Source organism: Anser brachyrhynchus (assembly GCF_964034855.1).
Source record: "Anser brachyrhynchus genome assembly, chromosome: 6".
Lineage (NCBI taxonomy): Eukaryota > Metazoa > Chordata > Aves > Anseriformes > Anatidae > Anser > Anser brachyrhynchus.
Genome location: NC_137700.1, coordinates 16742549 through 16760090, shown reverse-complemented (window position 1 = coordinate 16760090; position 17542 = coordinate 16742549). Strand labels below are relative to the sequence as shown.

The 17542-nt window shown below is 40.3% G+C and overlaps 1 protein-coding gene across 14 annotated transcripts in view; it reads left to right on the top strand.

The window, feature by feature from the left end:
• ANK3 (ankyrin 3) overlaps positions 1-17542 on the top strand; it is a 361577-nt gene that overhangs the window by 253544 nt on the left and 90491 nt on the right. For all 14 annotated transcript variants that reach the window (XM_080597952.1, XM_080597951.1, XM_080597944.1 and 11 more), the window contains 7 exons: positions 2235-2333; positions 3570-3668; positions 6453-6650; positions 7186-7284; positions 8012-8110; positions 11549-11746; positions 13685-13783. In XM_080597952.1, coding sequence (XP_080454078.1) covers positions 2235-2333; positions 3570-3668; positions 6453-6650; positions 7186-7284; positions 8012-8110; positions 11549-11746; positions 13685-13783 — 891 coding nt within the window. The remainder of the gene's footprint in view (positions 1-2234; positions 2334-3569; positions 3669-6452; positions 6651-7185; positions 7285-8011; positions 8111-11548; positions 11747-13684; positions 13784-17542) is intronic.

Here is a 17542-nt window from a genome sequence, read left to right as displayed (position 1 = left end):
AATACAGTGGCGATAACAAGTGAAACATAAGAGGCAAAATTTTCTACATGCTCATTTCTGCTTATTTCTGTCTGTAATTACATGCACAGAAAATGAAATTCACCCTGTTAAGGAGATGAAGGTGAAGACTGTGCTTCATTTCTTCATGTGCTTCAAGTTCTAATTCTAAAGGTGATTTAATTCACAGACCTTGTTTGGCTTTCCACACAGAAGTGATACTCAATCACCGTCACAGGTCATCACAAATCTGTTAGACAGCAATCAATATGCTGTTATTCAGTGAGCATGAGATCGTCAACAACCCTGTTATTGACACAATTCAGAGATGAACTAGGAACATGTGGCAAAATTTGGGTTCTTTTTATATGTGTGTTCAGCTAAGTTAGGAGCAAAGGTCACATAGATGAATGTGTGACCACTGTGGAAGAAGGCAAATTAGAAAATGATAAACAAGGTACAAATGGAAGCAGCTCATCTCCCCAAAATGGAGTTTCGTTTGATCCATGGGGTTTTGTTCTAGTTATTCAGTAGCAAATCACACAGTTCACTTCCTGGCTTTTCTGAGAGAACTGAGCCTTGCTACAGCTCATGTAGCTCCAGACCAGTTTTTTTTTAAAGCCACAGGGCTTGTAGATGCAGTTTGCAGAAGTCGTTAGCAGATGAGTGAAAGGCACAAAGAGAACCTTAACAGAAGAGTTATGTCTGTCCTTTATATTAATCAGTCACCCTGGATGTAGAAAAGCTATCTGTTCAATTTTATCCCTTTTAAATACAAATAATTACTGAAGAATAACAGCAACACATAACTACGTTTTCTTGTGTGAATAAACCAGGTTAACCATCTGATCATTACGCTCTGAATTACGTTTTCAAGCAAACTTTCCAAAAGCAAGAGCTCTTCCTTTATTTCCTGCCGCTACCTCACCACATGATCTCATACCACATTTGACTGAATTTGTTGAGATTCATCATGATACTTTACTGCAGGGCTCTGCCTGTCTTCCTGCCTCTTTCACTGGCTGGCTGTACTGCAACAACCTTTCAAGGCAGAATTCAGAGCTGTGGTACTCAGCATCTGTACCTTACCAAATGTATTGCAAATAGCCATTGATGCATATAAGCTGTGTGCTAAAGATAATGCTGTTTATCTTCTTCTATGGTAAATTCTGTTTTCCAGGTAGATTCCATACTTTCATTCATACATTCATTTTCGGCTGCAGGCTCGAAACCCTGCAGTGTGAGTTAGTGTTTATGGCCAAATATGACACGTGTTCTATTTTCTACAGTCTTATTTTAAAAGTATTTACAAAATTAGTGAAAGAGGAAAAAAGAAATAACATACTCAACCAGTTATTCTGCCTTTCTGCTCATGTTTGCTGTTCCGCCTGAGAAAAGAACAAAAGCCTGTTTTCCTCACGTCTACTCTTCTGGGACTTGTCTACATTAATGGTGAAGTTGCCTAATCAGGGTATTTCCAGAAATCCACTGAGTTTTCTCCTTCTCCTGGTAGCAAAACTCCCTTTTGCAGGCTCTGGCTCACTTGCTGCAGCTGTGCAGGAGCATCTGTGAAGAGACTTTAGGGTAATACTGTTTGGAGAAATATTAAATATTGATTGGATCTCTGAGGCAAAATCCTTGAGGTCATGCCCTGCTAAATGACTGCTCTTTTCTTCTCTCCTTCTCCCTATTTCTCTGTCTCTCCAGTTGGTCCTTTTTACCCTGTAGAAGGGCACTGGTACAGATTTACGATGGTAATGGTGCTGCAAGGTGCTAAGGGAGGGGGGAATTCTCTTCTGTGCGTGTTGTTTGTGCCTCTCTGGCTGGATGCCATGGTTTTGAATGCAATTTCTCATGAAGAAACAGTAGGGGTGGAGCTCACCACTGAGATCAATAGGCCTTTTTGTTCACCCAAAAGCAACTGGATTTGGTAGGGACAACGGACACTGAATCTTTTTTTGCATTAGCTGTATGTTACAGGAAGTCTTCCCTTTGTACTGAATTCCTATAGCGTTCTTTCTGTTTGCTTATGAATCATACTTATAGGTATTTCAAAATCTGCCCTTTAAGGATGTATGTTTTTAAGTCAAGATCTTATCAGCTCTATTAGTAAGTATCAGCTGTAAGAGTAAGTGCTTGGGTTTACCGATTTCAGAGTAACTTGTTTTTTCCCCACATCAATCTTGTAAAAGAGTGCGGAAGTAAACATTTATGTCTGATGTTGATTTGGTTTCCAGTCGGGCCTAACTCCAATCCATGTTGCTGCCTTCATGGGACATGTAAATATTGTATCACAGCTAATGCATCATGGAGCATCACCCAACACTACCAACGTGGTGAGTAACAGTTTGCTTTTCAGCATGGCAGAACTGCAAATGCATTAGAGTATCTGTGAGCAGTGCAGTTGTGAAGTGCCAAAGTCTGGTGTTGGCCGTCCACCTCCTTTGCATTGTAGTTCCTGCTGGAGTCATGGGAGAAGGCAGCCTCTGGCTCCGGCCTGGGAGGTGCTTGACAGGTTGAGGACACCTCACAAGAGGTTGACCTTAAGCAGGCTCTATTTTCGTTATTTTCTGAAGTAAAGAATGAGAATGTGCTGTAGCTTCCCTCGTGTGATTTCTGAGATGTGTACTTGACTGTTGAACACTGTTTTCCCAGGACCCCAGGGGCCTACCATTTAAGGGAAGTTCTGCTGTTATCAACAGATTGCAGCAGATTGTTGGGACATATTGCCTGTGTCCATACAGCCATACAAGTGTGCCTTTCTACTGGATGTGCACTGTGTGCCCAAGGGCTCCTGGGGCACATGTAAGAACTGAAGTCATTGTTAGATGGTACTTGAAAGATGAGAAATGGGAGGAAAGTCAAAGCTTGTTAATGGTTTTTAGCATTTTGGCCTCAAAAAACTTTTTGGTGCACTTAGAGAGCCCTTTGTTAAAGTCTTCATCTGCTAACTGTATAAATTAAATAAATTTGCAATGCCATTTTTTTAAACTAGGTATTTGTTCCTAAAGACACACTGACGTCCAAAAATCTAGAAGGCTGTTTCCTCCGTGAATTAATTCTGGTTTCCTTGAATTTTCCTTTAATTAGGTCTTTGAAACCTTAATGTAATTAGTAGTGATTTTTTCCCCGTGATCTTTCATTTCAGTGCTTCTCAGATAACATATGATCCTAGGGACATAGGGCATAGCAGGAGAAAATCCAGGAAAAATATGTTTCTAAATATACAAAATTTGAAAAAAAGAAAAAGTTGGACCAAATTAGGCTGTATTTAAATGGTCATAAGTTTTAACGCTGTTAATAATGAGGTAATAAGTACAAAAATTGCGCTCTCTTTAAAGCAAAAGGCCTAGGCGTACAGGCACTGTTGTTTTGAGCTTTGTAGCATACAGCTCAGAGGTCAACTATTGATTTTGTCCCCCATCTTGCTCACAGGAAAACTTGTATCAGATATTCTAGTGGTGATTATTCTGAATTGGATCTCCAGTATATTAGTGTTTATGAAATATGTTGCATTTGTTTTTCCTGTATTTTTTCTCTGCTGATATTTTGTTTTTGCTGCTGCGTTTTAGAGAGGAGAAACAGCGCTGCACATGGCTGCCAGAGCTGGCCAAACAGAGGTTGTTCGATACCTAGTACAGAATGGAGCTCAGGTGGAGGCTAAAGCTAAGGTAAGGCAATGATCCAGGTCTACTAACCCCAGGTTATTTATATTTAACAAAGCAGGGAATTGCATTCATCTGACATGTAGTTTGGGAAGAGAAAGACATGTGAAGCCAAGGGTCTTAGCATAATGATCACTGATGTTTTATCACGTACTTTGTTACTGTAGTCATGAGTGAGCTGAATGTAAGAAGGAAGTCTGGAGATGTCAAATTGATACCATATCTCCTTCTTCACCAACTTTTAATATAGAATATTCTGTCTTGGAGATTTGTTTTGGGGTAGGAGGCAAGACAAGGTGGGAGGAATGCCTCAGATCTGTTTTCATTTTTGTAAAACTGTAAACCCTATTCTGCCGGTGTCTGCTGTCATGTCGCTGAAGCATCAGCCTGTATGCATTCAGAAATAGTTATGCTTCTAAAGAACACTTCTTAAAGAGCCCACCAGAGAGATGGCAGCTCTGAAACTCCTTAGAAAACAGGTTTGGGAGCTTTGGGGAGAGGATACAAAGGAAGAGCTGGAGGGGACTGTCTTAGGTAAGCTGGAAATGCAGTGATATCAAAGGAGAAGAGCGAGTTACCTGTAAGAGTTGCTCAGTAGCGGATGAAGATTAAGGAGAGCAAGTTGAGTAGTGGGTGGATGAACATGGTAAGCTGTTTCAGTTGAAAGATCACTGTTGTGGATGGATGGGAAATGTATTAATTTAAATTATTTCTCTGCATCTCAAAGAGTGGAATAAAAAGGAGGATATTTTGACAGTTCCAGATAGGAAGGAAAGAATTTGGAAGACACTGGAAGAGCAAATTGTTATTACAAGGTGGCTCAAACACTGATGGGCATGTTCAAGAGAAAAGCAAAACTCCCTGTGTCAATACAACCAGTGACTTGATGTGGCTGTAAGATGGGTTGGTCTTGATGGGTTGTAAGATGGGTATGGGAAAAGCAGGCTTGAAAAGAAGGTGTGGGCACAAAGTCAAGTAAAGTTTGGAAGGCACAGAAAGGGAATGTGGTATAGGGCTGGAAAAAAGGAGCAGAAAGAATTAACAGAAACAATTGCAACTGAGGAAGGTAACGGAGGAAGAAAAAGAAATGGTCAGGAGCCACTGAAGAATCATAGAAAATTACAGAAATTTTAGAAATGATAGAGTTCCAGGAAACACAAACGGAAAGGCGATTAGGACTGCCATATATTGTGTCCGTTTTTAAGTCAAACCAGGAAAACTTTTTTTCAAATAGTGGTTAAATGCATACAATTTCCAATAAATCTGTTGGCGCTGTGAAATTATTGTATATGAATTGGCTCACAAATAAAGTTGCTAGTTAGAACATTTACTTATGAGGAAATCTTGATTAAATATTTATAGCAGACGTGTTTCGTATCAGGAAGCAGTCTGACAGCAGCAGTGAATCATGGGGTCTGTACATCTACAAAGAAAGTGACCAGCCTCGAAGGTGACCAGCTTGTACTCAGAAGCACTGTCATGCAAATAGTCTCTAAATAATTTCACAAAATGAATTAATCTGTGCAAACTGCCATTGCCTGTGATCAATTTGTTGCCATAAATAACAACTAAATACAAGTAATAGATTATACACCAGTGATAGCAGTGGTGAGGAATTTGTGGGAAACAGGTGTAAACTGGAAGTGTTTAAGAATCATAAAGGCTTTTCACCAGCTGGAGGAGAATTTCCCTGCAGTGAAGCAGCATTCACATCCTGACACTCTCTCGATCTAAATCCCAAGGATGTAAAATCAGCGTTTTGTAGGGTGGACATGGGCAGAAGTTTCCCTGTCAAAGAACACCCCAGAACATCTCTGTGGCAGGACATGGGGCTGCACTGCTCAAAAAGTAGGGGAAAAAATGGGTAGAGAAAGCTGTTTCAATAGATTTATGAGGAAGGGGAAAATGATAAAGTCACAGATTTCATTGGCCATGCTGCTGTGATAGTGTGCTTACTCCAAAGATGGTACAACTAGAAGAAGGAGGACAAAAATACAGAATCAAATAATGAAAAAGGAAGAAATTATCAATTAGATGCTCCAAACACAGTCACAAACTACAGCAGTATTTTCACTGAAAAAAAAAATATGCAGACTCACAGCAGTACAACCCCTACACATAGAACCATTAGGGTTACTGTGTTTGGAATAAGCAGTCAGAAAGACAGGGAACTTAAGCATCACAATTTTTTTTTTTCTTCCTAGTCTTTTTTTTAAATAGTTGAATTTAGTAATAATACGTCTTTAAAACATTGTGTATAGGTTAACTTTTCCAATTTACCTCCAATTGCCGCTACTGTAAAGTTATCTGCGAAATAGCAGTGATAAAACAAAACCCACAAAATACAGTACTTAATACAAGTTAATAGGTAGTAACATGCTAAGCACCTCAACTCATTCCGGACATCTAATGTTGTTGGGATCCTAAAAGAGATCAAGATGTGAGGAATGGAGCTATATATTCTCTGCATTTTGAGGAATTTCAACATTAAACTCAATGCGCTTCAGTGGCAAAGTAAAGCAAGGCAAGTCCAGATTAATAAAGTTGATCAGTTTATTTACTGTTAAGGATTATGCATCTGTCTGGAATATTTTGTGATGCATCAACAAAGCATAAATGTATCTTTATTTTATGACAAAGAGAAAGCCAAGGTTTGATACTCATCAGGTACAACCTCAAGTAGAATCAATGTTCATCTGCAATTTCAAAAAACAATGAATCTGAGCATTTTCTGTCAAAGTATGGGCTCAGTTTTCTTATGTAGAATTGTGCTTTTTCCTTTATGTTTAGGATGACCAAACACCACTGCACATTTCTGCTCGACTGGGAAAAGCAGATATAGTACAGCAGCTGCTACAGCAAGGAGCATCTCCAAATGCGGCTACAACGTCTGGCTATACGCCCCTGCATCTTTCTGCTCGAGAAGGGCATGAAGATGTAGCTTCTGTTCTTTTGGATCACGGTGCATCTTTGGCTATCATTACCAAGGTAAGGGAATTGCAAAGTGATAGCTTCAGTAGTAAAATGCATTCGTAAGAAGTGCTTCTTTTGAGTTAAATATGGCTAGCATCATAAACCTACACAGTGATATACATGAGCTGCATGTTGTTAAAAGAGTACAAAGCTTCACATTCTTACCTCAGTCTGATGTATAACACATCCTAGTGGTCAGCCATGCATTTGCTTGGAATGAAAGGAATGCAGGGCAGAAATTCCTGGTAGGAGTTGATAAACTCTTGCCCAGCATTGTCCTTGGGTCTTTGGTGGTGTGAAGAAAGGAACTGGCTCTTCCCTTTTTACAGTCATTTTAATGCAGATGGGGCGTTTCCTTGCAAAAGAGATCCTTCAGACCTGCCAGGGCAGTTGGGAAGCTGCAGACTTGCTGCCTGGACTTGGGACTTTCTAAGGGGTTGGATAGAAATAATATCCTTGTAGGTCAGAGGCAAACTTTGAATGCCTCTGATGTCTAGGCACTTTGGGAAAAGAGTGCTAGTGGATATTATGTAATTGATTTCTCTTACAGAAAGGATTTACTCCTCTACATGTGGCTGCAAAATACGGGAAAATTGAGGTAGCGAACCTCTTGCTTCAGAAGAACGCATCTCCTGATGCTTCTGGAAAGGTAAGACAGAAGAGGTCACTGCCACTTGCACAGCACACATAATGTTCTAGTAATATCCTTCTACCATTGCATGCACTAATATCCACACCCTGGGTTTCACTGGAATAGGCTTCTTGTAATATTCCAGTCCCTGTTGGGTCTGTCAGGAGTCTGCAATCTCTTTAACAAAAGTGACTTTTATTATCATTAATTGACAACAAAATTGTTATGCTCTCTCTGTATCCATCCAGGGGAACAGAGACAAGCCATTCCTCTACCTTCCTGCCCAGACTATTTATAGTCCTTATCAGAGTACTCAAGCAGCTGGCTCTGCTCCCCCAGGTCCTGTGACAGGGGGCAAAGCCCGGTAGGACCTCAAGCTTTTTAAAACGGCCCAGCTCAGAGTTTTACAGATCCAAGGGAAGGTTTACTTTATCCACTGCAGAAAAAGAAAACATTGCCGAGGTTTTGACCTCAGGGTCAAAATTCCTTACTTGCTCTGTCCTGGGGGCAGCACAGATGTGTGTTTCTCTGTTCACCTTCCCTGGGAAAAGTAAAAAGGGGTTTCACAGCTCAGTAAAGATTTTTAAATCCCTGTTTTGTTTTTTGATTCAAAATTTAACAAAGACTCCTGATACATGAATGAATAACAAATGTATTTTTTCACCTATCTGCTCTAATTTTCCAAACTCCTAAATTTTCCCTGAAGATCTGTAACAGCACTTGTTTGTTCTGCATGTGTTTTTAGAGCGGTTTAACACCACTGCATGTAGCTGCACACTACGATAATCAAAAAGTGGCACTCCTGCTGTTGGACCAGGGAGCTTCACCTCATGCATCTGCCAAGGTACAAGTACTAGCCACTCTGGGGATCAATACCTAGGCCTTTTGCCACTTATTTCCTATCTACCTCTGCTCTTTCTAGAATGTGTGTGCTTGCAATTACAGGGAACCCAGTTACTGTATCAATGTCTCACAACCAAATTTCTGTAAGTTGCTAGAATGATTCTGCAAGTGAATAAAATAGTTGTTTTACAAAGAAAAAAAAAAGCAAGCATAGGTATAGAAAAAATCTGAAATACTTAATTTCATTGAAGTTCAGTCTCAGTGAGTAGTAAGTCTTGCTTTCACTTGTCTAATCTCCTTAATACCTCAAAGCCATCTTAACATCTGTTCAGGGCTTGGAGTGCTTTGCTACACAGGGGTAGTAATGCTCATGTATTGTGCCAGAGGAAGTGTGAAAAGTTTCTCAGTATAACATACAGTATTATTAATGTGCTTCATGGTATTTACACCTCAGTGTAAGGGCACTGTTGAGAAAATAAAACCAGTCACAGCTCTGCTTGGTTTGTAGTATACTGTAGGCAAGACAACACAGTGTAAGATTTCAAGGGATGTGAAGGAATTTGTACTTAAATGCATAACAATTTGATCAACGGACAAATTTAGAGAAGCTTAAAGTCTCTATTTTCTGTGGATCCCAGTTTTAAATACTGGCCAATTGTTGGACAGCAGTGATAAATAAAAAAGGGTGGAAAGCTATGTAGGATCAGGTGGGGTGCATTGTAAATACCCCATCTGAAACAACCCAGATACATTCCTAAAATCACCATGAGGAAACACTGTGTAAAGGGAGAGCTAGTGGAGCAGCTAGTTTCGTACACAGACGGCTCTCCTTGATTGCATTCCTCTCACACATGACTGAGTACAGCCATAATAGAGGAGCCCTTCTGCATGGCTAAAGAGGAGGACAGTCTGTCATACATGGTAGGTCCCCAAGCTTATGGTGCAAAAGAGAGGAAAGTTAAACAAACATGGACAGCCAGCAGCAACGGCACAGTCTAAAATCAATAATGCCAATAGTGGCAGTCTGCCAGAGCAATGTCCCAGGAGATGAACTGGAGTGATCTCTGGTCTTTTACTGTTGCAACACAGCACTCTTAAATGTCACTGTGGAGAAGGAAGGACCTTCTGAAAGGGACGAGAAGACATTGACCTGGTTTTCATGGAAAGAAACTGCCAGAGGAAGCTATACATCATGTAGGGGCAGGGATTGCAGCTCCCGCTGCCAGGGGCTTGGGAAGCCCAAACCAAGGTGGAAACCCTATAGACTACAATATAATATTACACAAACCCATGTGTCAGGTCACGTTAGTTTCCCTGTCTGTTAGGGAAGAAAAAAAATAAATAGTTTTGACACTGCCACTTTGTGTCTTCAGTGCGAGCTGTAAACTTCCTAAAAGAAAGCATTTGTTACTATTCTGCAGCAAGTGAGCCACAGCAACACACTGAGCAGAGCATCAGTACTAAATAAAATTAATGGCAGCATGTTTGTTGCTGTAGGCACTCACAGTGCAGTCATCTGAAAGAAGATGTTGGTTTACAGCAGATGATTTCCTATTCCTTCTGTATATGTGGTCTAATAAAAAAATGTGTTACATCAAAGTTCTCATCATTAGCTCCACAATTAGTTTCATCGGCATTTGTTTTCTCTGTGATGTTCCTCTGTTTAATGCTCATCTTAGGAGTAGCTTGTTAGCTAGGCCTTGAAGAAGAATCAGTGAAAGGGGATGAGAAGTGGCCAAGTACAAGTACAGCACTGTGATACAAACAGTTATTCAGATGAACCATTCATTCTTACAGACTAAAACAAGGCTTGTGCCCAATTTTAATTGGGCATTCATTGCCTTGCAATGTTTCCCTTCCTTCCCCTCCATCACCACAAACCTCAGTCTTTTTCTCTGTCCTTCCATCTTTAACCTTTTTCCGTTTTTACGTCTTTACCATGGCAGCCAGAATAACCCAATACTCGCCCTCCAAACTTCTCTGTTCCTTTCTGCATTTATTTGTAGTGACAGAACACAGCCCTTATTAAGAGAAGGTACAGTCTGAGACTGAGATGAATTTTAGTTTTTGTTTTTCATCTCTTTTTGCCTTTTCTTGGCAACCTGCTGTTTTCCATTCCACTGAAAGCAAACTATGACCGTTTCTGAAGAAAAGGCTTGAAACTGCATTTGTTATCTTACAAAATACACATGAGTTCCATTTAAATTATACAGGGTTTAGCATATATGCAGGATTTAACACAACTAACAAGTGCTCATGTGGTAATGGCTGTTCTACACATCAGTCTTGTGCAGGAAGTCTGAGAGAGGGGATTGTTTTTCCTGATATGTTTTATCTTCAAAGTGAACATTAAGTGATTGTGTGCTTCCCTCGTTAGCCGTGGCACTGCACTACATTTCCTGGGTGTCATTTTGGCAGCGTTGCAGCCTGCTTTGCTGAGGTGCCGAACACTCTGACCCCACTTATTTGGTGCATATTGTACTTTGAACAAAGAGCATGAGCTGTGTCATGCTGACTGCTCTGAAATATCTTAGTATCTAAGGCCTAAACCAAATCTGAAATGAATTTTGAAGGTTTCAGAGACTTTTCCATATGGAGTTAGTGCTGTGCAGCTCTCACTTCCAGATTACTACTGATGCAATCTTGCACTCATTGGTGTACCCCTGTGTATTTATTCTTTGCTCCTACCTCCATCACCCTCCATCTGTTATGTCCAGCCCTGGTGCCCTGTGAGGTACAGGGAGGACACAAGCCAGGTAAATGCTTTGTACATTTAGATTTTATTGGACCGTGTAATCTGAAATGCTCATGGTAATTATGATACTGTATGAAATGGTTTATGCAGCTAAGGTCTTGCGCCCTCCCACCCCTTCTTCCTTAGTCACATGCATACATGTTCATGTTTACTGTTTGCTTCAAAATGAGGGCTAATACATACCTGAAAGATAGAAAGTTCTTGATTAAACAGGTATTGCAATTTGTATCCAAAATCCTGTCATGCTTTGGTTAGTGTTTTGGTATGTGCGTTCTAATCGTTTATATATATTCTTCTATTTTCTGTCAAATCCATTCTCTTTCAAAAGTAGAAAATTTTATCATGCAGTTTCATGCAGTTTCTGTTCATGGTAGTGGACTTGATGGGCTCATGTATTGGAAGGAAAAAAAGGAATGCAAGACTAAAGTGATATGTTTTAATTTTCTCTTGACCTGAACCAAGAGTCTCAGTAAGGTTAGAGTACATGCTGCAAGGAAGGCTATATTTCATATACATAATGCTTTCATTCATACTGAGAGATAGGAAAACAAAAAACAAAACAGCAACAAAAAAAAACAAAACAGCTGTTCTGAGTTATGTACATGCATCCTGCTCTTCTCTTTGTTGAAGATTGTATCACATTGTTTAATGAGTAGCTTGCAATGAAGTGCTTTCTGTTGACAGAATGGCTATACGCCACTACACATAGCTGCCAAGAAAAACCAAATGGACATAGCAACTACACTGTTGGAATACGGTGCTGATGCCAATGCTGTAACCAGACAGGGTATTGCCCCTGTACATCTGGCCTCTCAGGACGGCCACGTGGACATGGTGTCGTTACTTCTTTCTAGAAATGCTAATGTAAATCTCAGCAACAAGGTAAGTGTTTCCCCTGCTTGGTGCTAAGACAATAAACATAGCAACATGACATTTGAATGCACATCATCATTTCTTCTAGCAAAGAGAGCAGTTTGCAGCAAACATCCATGTCACATTGGATAAACTGTATTTTGTAGTACCTAAGTTTTGATGATGGCTAGTACCACGTGCTGCAGAGGAATTTATAAATCCATCTCCTTTCCTTCCATATCATGCTAGTCTGCCACCAGAGAAAATGTCTTCTTCACCCTAATGGTTAGCGGGGTAGGAGTGTGTCTTTTAGGATCCTCTAGATATACGCCTCCCCATTAAGCAATGGTAACAACTAACTTGTTGATTTTTAATGGGGTAGTAACAGTGAGGTTGTCTGAGATTTTGTTCATTAATGTAAGTGATTTTTCCTCCCCAGGGGTTGTTCCTCAGAGCATGGTGACTTTCAGTGTAATTTCTCCAGGGGGCATGAAAAAGAAGCTAGTAGATTTTAGTTTCTGTATATATGACTTTATAGGCTATTAAGTCTGCTCTATGGTAATGTTTCTAGCAGATCTGTAGCCTTAATTCTTTAAATGCCCCTCTAGCCATCCGAGATACTGTAAAGTGCAGTTTCAGTGTGGATTTATGTGGGTAACATAGAAGGGCAAGAGACAATTTTTTTCATGGAGAGCGTTTCTTGTTCTCAGCAGGGAGAAGGACTCTGTGTCCTCTGAGGCTGTGGGTGGTGCTGCACAGGGCTGCTCTGTTTTCCCATTTCTAACTTTAAAGCTTAATTATTTTTGGTCCCTCCTTCAGGTAGTTTCTCTTGCAGTTGTTGATTTGCCCTTGTCTTAATCAAGCAAATACTGTTGTGCAATGCTGAATACACCTTGTATTCCCATAGTGCAATTTGCCGTGGGCACATTCTACATTACATTGGCTAGCTTGGTTTTGCTACTGAGGCTAATACGGAGAGCACAATTACTGTTGCTTGGCATTTTGATTCAGCCCCACTAGACATTAATTATCTGCAACATCCTTCAATCTGTTACTGCTCAGTTACAGTCTCTCGTTTCTCATTATACAGATAACAGCACCTTTTGAAAATAGTTCTCCTCTACTCACGTAGGGATACACATTTCCTCTGAGCTCAGCACCTACATTTGAAGCCAGATATTTAAAGCACGCCAACTTCTGAGTTTTGCCATGAGAGTAAAAGGTCATTTGTTTTCTTCAGGGTCCACAGGACAGTTGGGAGCTAAGTACTCAGAGCCCCAGCTTGGGCACTGAGCACTTAGTAAACATTTTTAGAAGGTTTGGCCCATAATATCCAGGTCTCATTAGGTAATTTGCAGTTGGTTACTTTTACATGTTTATGCAGTGTGACCCACCTAAGTTGTGTTGTCATCAGCATTGCCTGTTCAAGAGCAGTGCAGTTACTGCTATTGGTAAGGAATCCACACTGCAAGATGTAGGGGACAGCTATGCAGTTCTGTGGAGATGAATTTGGGTTTAAGGGTAGGAAACTACTATCAGTAAAAGGTAAAGTTAAAATCTGAGTGAATATTGGTACTAGAAAACTTATACAAGTCTGAACAATCATTCAATATTTCTTTTAAAATCTTTCTTACTCTGAGGAAGTGAGCTCCCTAGGAGGGGAAAAAATACTGTGTTTTTTTTTTCTTCAAGTGCCGTAATATAATTTGGTATCCCACATTTAACGTTGCATGAAGAATTGTTCCTTGTGTAAAAGAACCATTATGTTCCTGGTTTTTAAATTTTAGTTTCTTGCAATTCAACAGATGTAATCAGATAGCACAATACACAGCTTGTAAGTGAAGGTAGAGTTTTTCATTTATTTATTTAATTTCAGTAAGACTTTTTGAATCTTACTTATAGTTGATTTTGTGTTTAATATTCACGTGCCACCTCTGAAGATTGTTACCTATTGCTCCTAATTTACAGAGCGGGCTGACACCACTCCATCTGGCTGCTCAGGAGGACAGAGTCAATGTAGCAGAGGTTCTTGTTAACCAAGGAGCTGCTGTTGATTCACAGACAAAGGTATGAACACCATTATCGATATGTATTGTTTTCTTTCAGGGAAACAAGAGCCTGTAGACCGGTCTAGTAATCAGTTTCAGGGTGAAAATGAAATAACAGCAGTGAAATGTTTCTTGTAATAAATTGCTATAGAATATATTTTGAACACTGAAGACCTTTAAGCTTGAGTGTTTAGTGTTATGCTCAGTCTTTGAGCTATAAGCTTATTTCTTTCTTCTGTGCCAAATATTTAGATCAGCATAGCTGTATCCTACTATTTTACTGAAGGTAAGTGGGATTGATCTGTATTTTTATGTAAGGAAACTTTCAGAAAAGCTCTCTACAAAGAGTCATGTACTCTTTTACCATATGCATACTCTCGTCTGCTTTTGGTAGTTCTTACATGTTGCACATACTTCCCGCCAGCTGACAGTAGAAACCAAGCACAGGAGAACTGTTATATAAAATATCTTTCTTTACAGAAAGAAAAGCAATGAAAATGCAAAGTAGGCATTTCTGGTTATTAAGTGATTAATAGTTTTTCCGGTGACTTAAGACAATTTATGAAATGAAGTAGTCTTTTACTGAGCTGTTACTAAATACCCATCCATAGGCACAATTCTGCAAGTACAGCCATTGTTCATTTGTAAAGACTTACCCCTACTCTTAGAGCTTGAATCAGCCTTCAAGACTGCCTCAATTTCTAAACCATATTGTTTTGCAAAGCATGGTGGATTGGGCTGTTTTATAATATGGGTACATTTAGGAAGCAGACATTTTCTTGTATCCCAAAGTGAGACTTGGCCAGTGTTCTCCTGATGTACACATTAACCTGTTAGTTTCTAGGTAAATATTGCTCAATTCTGTCTCCAAAAATAGTATTAGGGATGAACCAAATAGCTCTTTAGGACAAATTCGATTTTTTTTATTGCTGTTACCTAACATGAAATACAGATACATGATGGTGGTCCATTTCAAACTTACTTGCCTAAAAATACTTTTGTCTAAAGTAAATATTTGGACTCTTAAATAAGAGACTTGACTTTCCAGGGTGTTTGGGGATGGATTTTGGGATTCCAAGCAATAACTACTCCCACTTCATGGCATTGGTTTGAGTGTGATGTCTGTGGCCTAATTCCAAGAGCCTGCTTAGAAATTATTTTATAACTGAGGGTACATACAGTGCTCAGAATTTAAAGATTCCCTCAGTGTTCGTTACACCTAGATTCTTCACGCGTTGTCGGTATCTAGTAGATGATCATTAGGTGGATAAGAAATCAGTTGTGATCAAGTGCTTGAACAGTAGTTGATCAAATCAACTAAAATTAACTCAGTCTCACAGTTTGATCTGCAGATTGTAGAGAGTTGTGCAGCTTTCGCAACTTGTAGCAGCTTTCACAACTCCGTTACGTGTGTGTGCTGAGTTAACTGCTGTGCTTGCATCCCAGAAATATCCCCGTGTGTCAGACTGTCCAGCAATATTAGCATTTTGTCGTCACACTGACATCTCAAAAAAGGCTGAATCCATCATCCTTTCTGTCTGCAGGTTGGTTGATTATAATCCATGGTAGAGGGAAAAGTCATTGGTACCTGGTTTTGTGTTGTGTAACTCTAGCTGTACCTTTACGTTAGGCTGTTGATTTCGATTACAGTATTCTGGCGTGAAAATTAAATAGTTCTGCTGAAATCCCAGGATTTTGACTGTCTTTATACTTTTGTAACATGTCTTCAGCCTCTGTTTTGCAGATGAATCAGTGTGGATTCTTACCAGCTGCTAGATCATCCAGCAGCAGATGAGATCTGTCCTGGTTCGTTCTTTGCATGATTTCCTCAAATGAATATGGTTGCCTCTCTGGAGAAAGGAAACCTTACCTGGTTTTGGTTTCTGTAAAATGACATTGCAGAACCTGCTCTTTTACTTTGGTCCAAGAGCTGAATCACTTCCTAATCTGTGAAGCTTGTCTGTTTGCCTTCTACTATTCCCTGTCCCACAAATAGTAAGTAGTCTAAGGAGACATTTACATCAACAGGTGCAGGCAGTCATGTGTCCCCTTTGCCTTCTCTCCAGCGTCCAAATCGTATCCAGTTCAGGACTAATGGCCTTTTAGTCATGTTAGCATGGTGCAGTGTGTGAGATGCTGTCACAGCTGAGAAGGAGGGCATGTTAGTTGGGTCTCAGGGCTTGGCAGTACGTCTGTGTGGTGGAGCGGGCACGAGACTCTGTAGAGATGCATGGGAAAAGGGCTTCAGTTTCCTCATTCAGAGGTCTCCTCTGGGTGGAGCTGAATTTCTTAATAGCATGTCTGAAAATTGAACTAGTTAGTAAGTAAAATCATGCACAAGTTTAAAGAAAAGTCGTATTTGACTGCAGCTTGAATCCTATCATCAGTAATTCACATCATTTAAAAAAAAAAAAAGGAAGTTTGTTTGTGTTTTACCTTCCTTCTTCAGTTACGTATGTAACTAGTGCAAGTAAAGAACAGTTTACCAGTATACGCTTGTTTCCATGGGATTTCCCCATAGTTGTCAGGAAGTGGAGCAGGGATTGATAGATCAGGCAAAGTCCCCAGTGTACTTAAGCAGAATTGCTTTGCAGTGTAACAAATTGCATGTCTGGAAAAATGTGAATTATTAATGCTGTAGGCCTTCATGGTGAAGAACGCCTGCAATGGCTTTATCCTTCTGCCGACCATGCTAGCTGACCTCTGCTGTAGGGGACCGTCTGCTCCTTCGGAAGAAAGCATCCACATGCCTTGTAGGATTGCATTAGAGTGGGGTGAGCTTGATGCTTTTTCACTGGCTTCAGCAGGGTCCCATCTGCCAGGTTTGCAGTGGGTGAGCCCTGCAGTGCTGTCTCCAGACTCCACACAGTCAGCCACATGGAGGTCCTCTGTCAGATATCCACTCACTGTGGCCTGTGATAGTGGGCAAGTGACAATGCAGTGCCATGTATTTCTGCATGGGATAGTTTCTGGATAAACTGATGATCATCTTGAGTTCCTTATGATTAGCTGGCAAACTTTGAACTGCTGCAGCAAAGGAAAAAGTGTTATGGTTTAAGAACTGCCACGCCTTGACCTCTTGTTCTATGCAGGTGAGGTTTTAGATGACTGGCTTGTAATATAGCAGCTCTGTAGTTGCAGGCTCTCTTTCTGAGATGGATTAACTATGGAATTAAAATGTCTGGGAAATATAAAATGTCCGTGCATGCTGTCCCTAAGAACAGAGGCACTGGGGAGCAAGATCCAGCAACAGCTGAGTGGGCTGCAAAAGCACTGTTGCTATGCTTGTGTGTTTGCACAATGCCATCCAGCATATACAGTTCAGATTCATGACATCGGGCATAGAGTGGCAGAGCTGTGGCCATCTGTGCCTTAAGTATCAAAAAGTCAAGCCACACAGCTTAGTGGCATTGTATTAGGGATCTCTGTGTGCCACCAGCAGTGTCAACACTGACCTTTCATTTTCTTCTCTCCGTTTCGCATCCGTATGTTTTTGTTACCTCATTTATTGTAGGCTAGGTGAGTAGTCAATAGTTTTTTTTGCCTTTTTTTTTCTTTGAATAGATTCTCTCATCATCGTGTTTCCAGGTTAGGTAAGTGTTGGTTGTGTCACTCCTGTACAATATCTGTCAATGAAGGGAGAACACAGTATCTCAGTAGGTCATTAAACTTGCTGGGTATGGACCAGTGAGCTATCATCTTCCACTTCTGGTACATGTTCTTTAATCATCATTTATATATAACTTACACTCCCTATGAAAACATGTAGAGTGTGCAG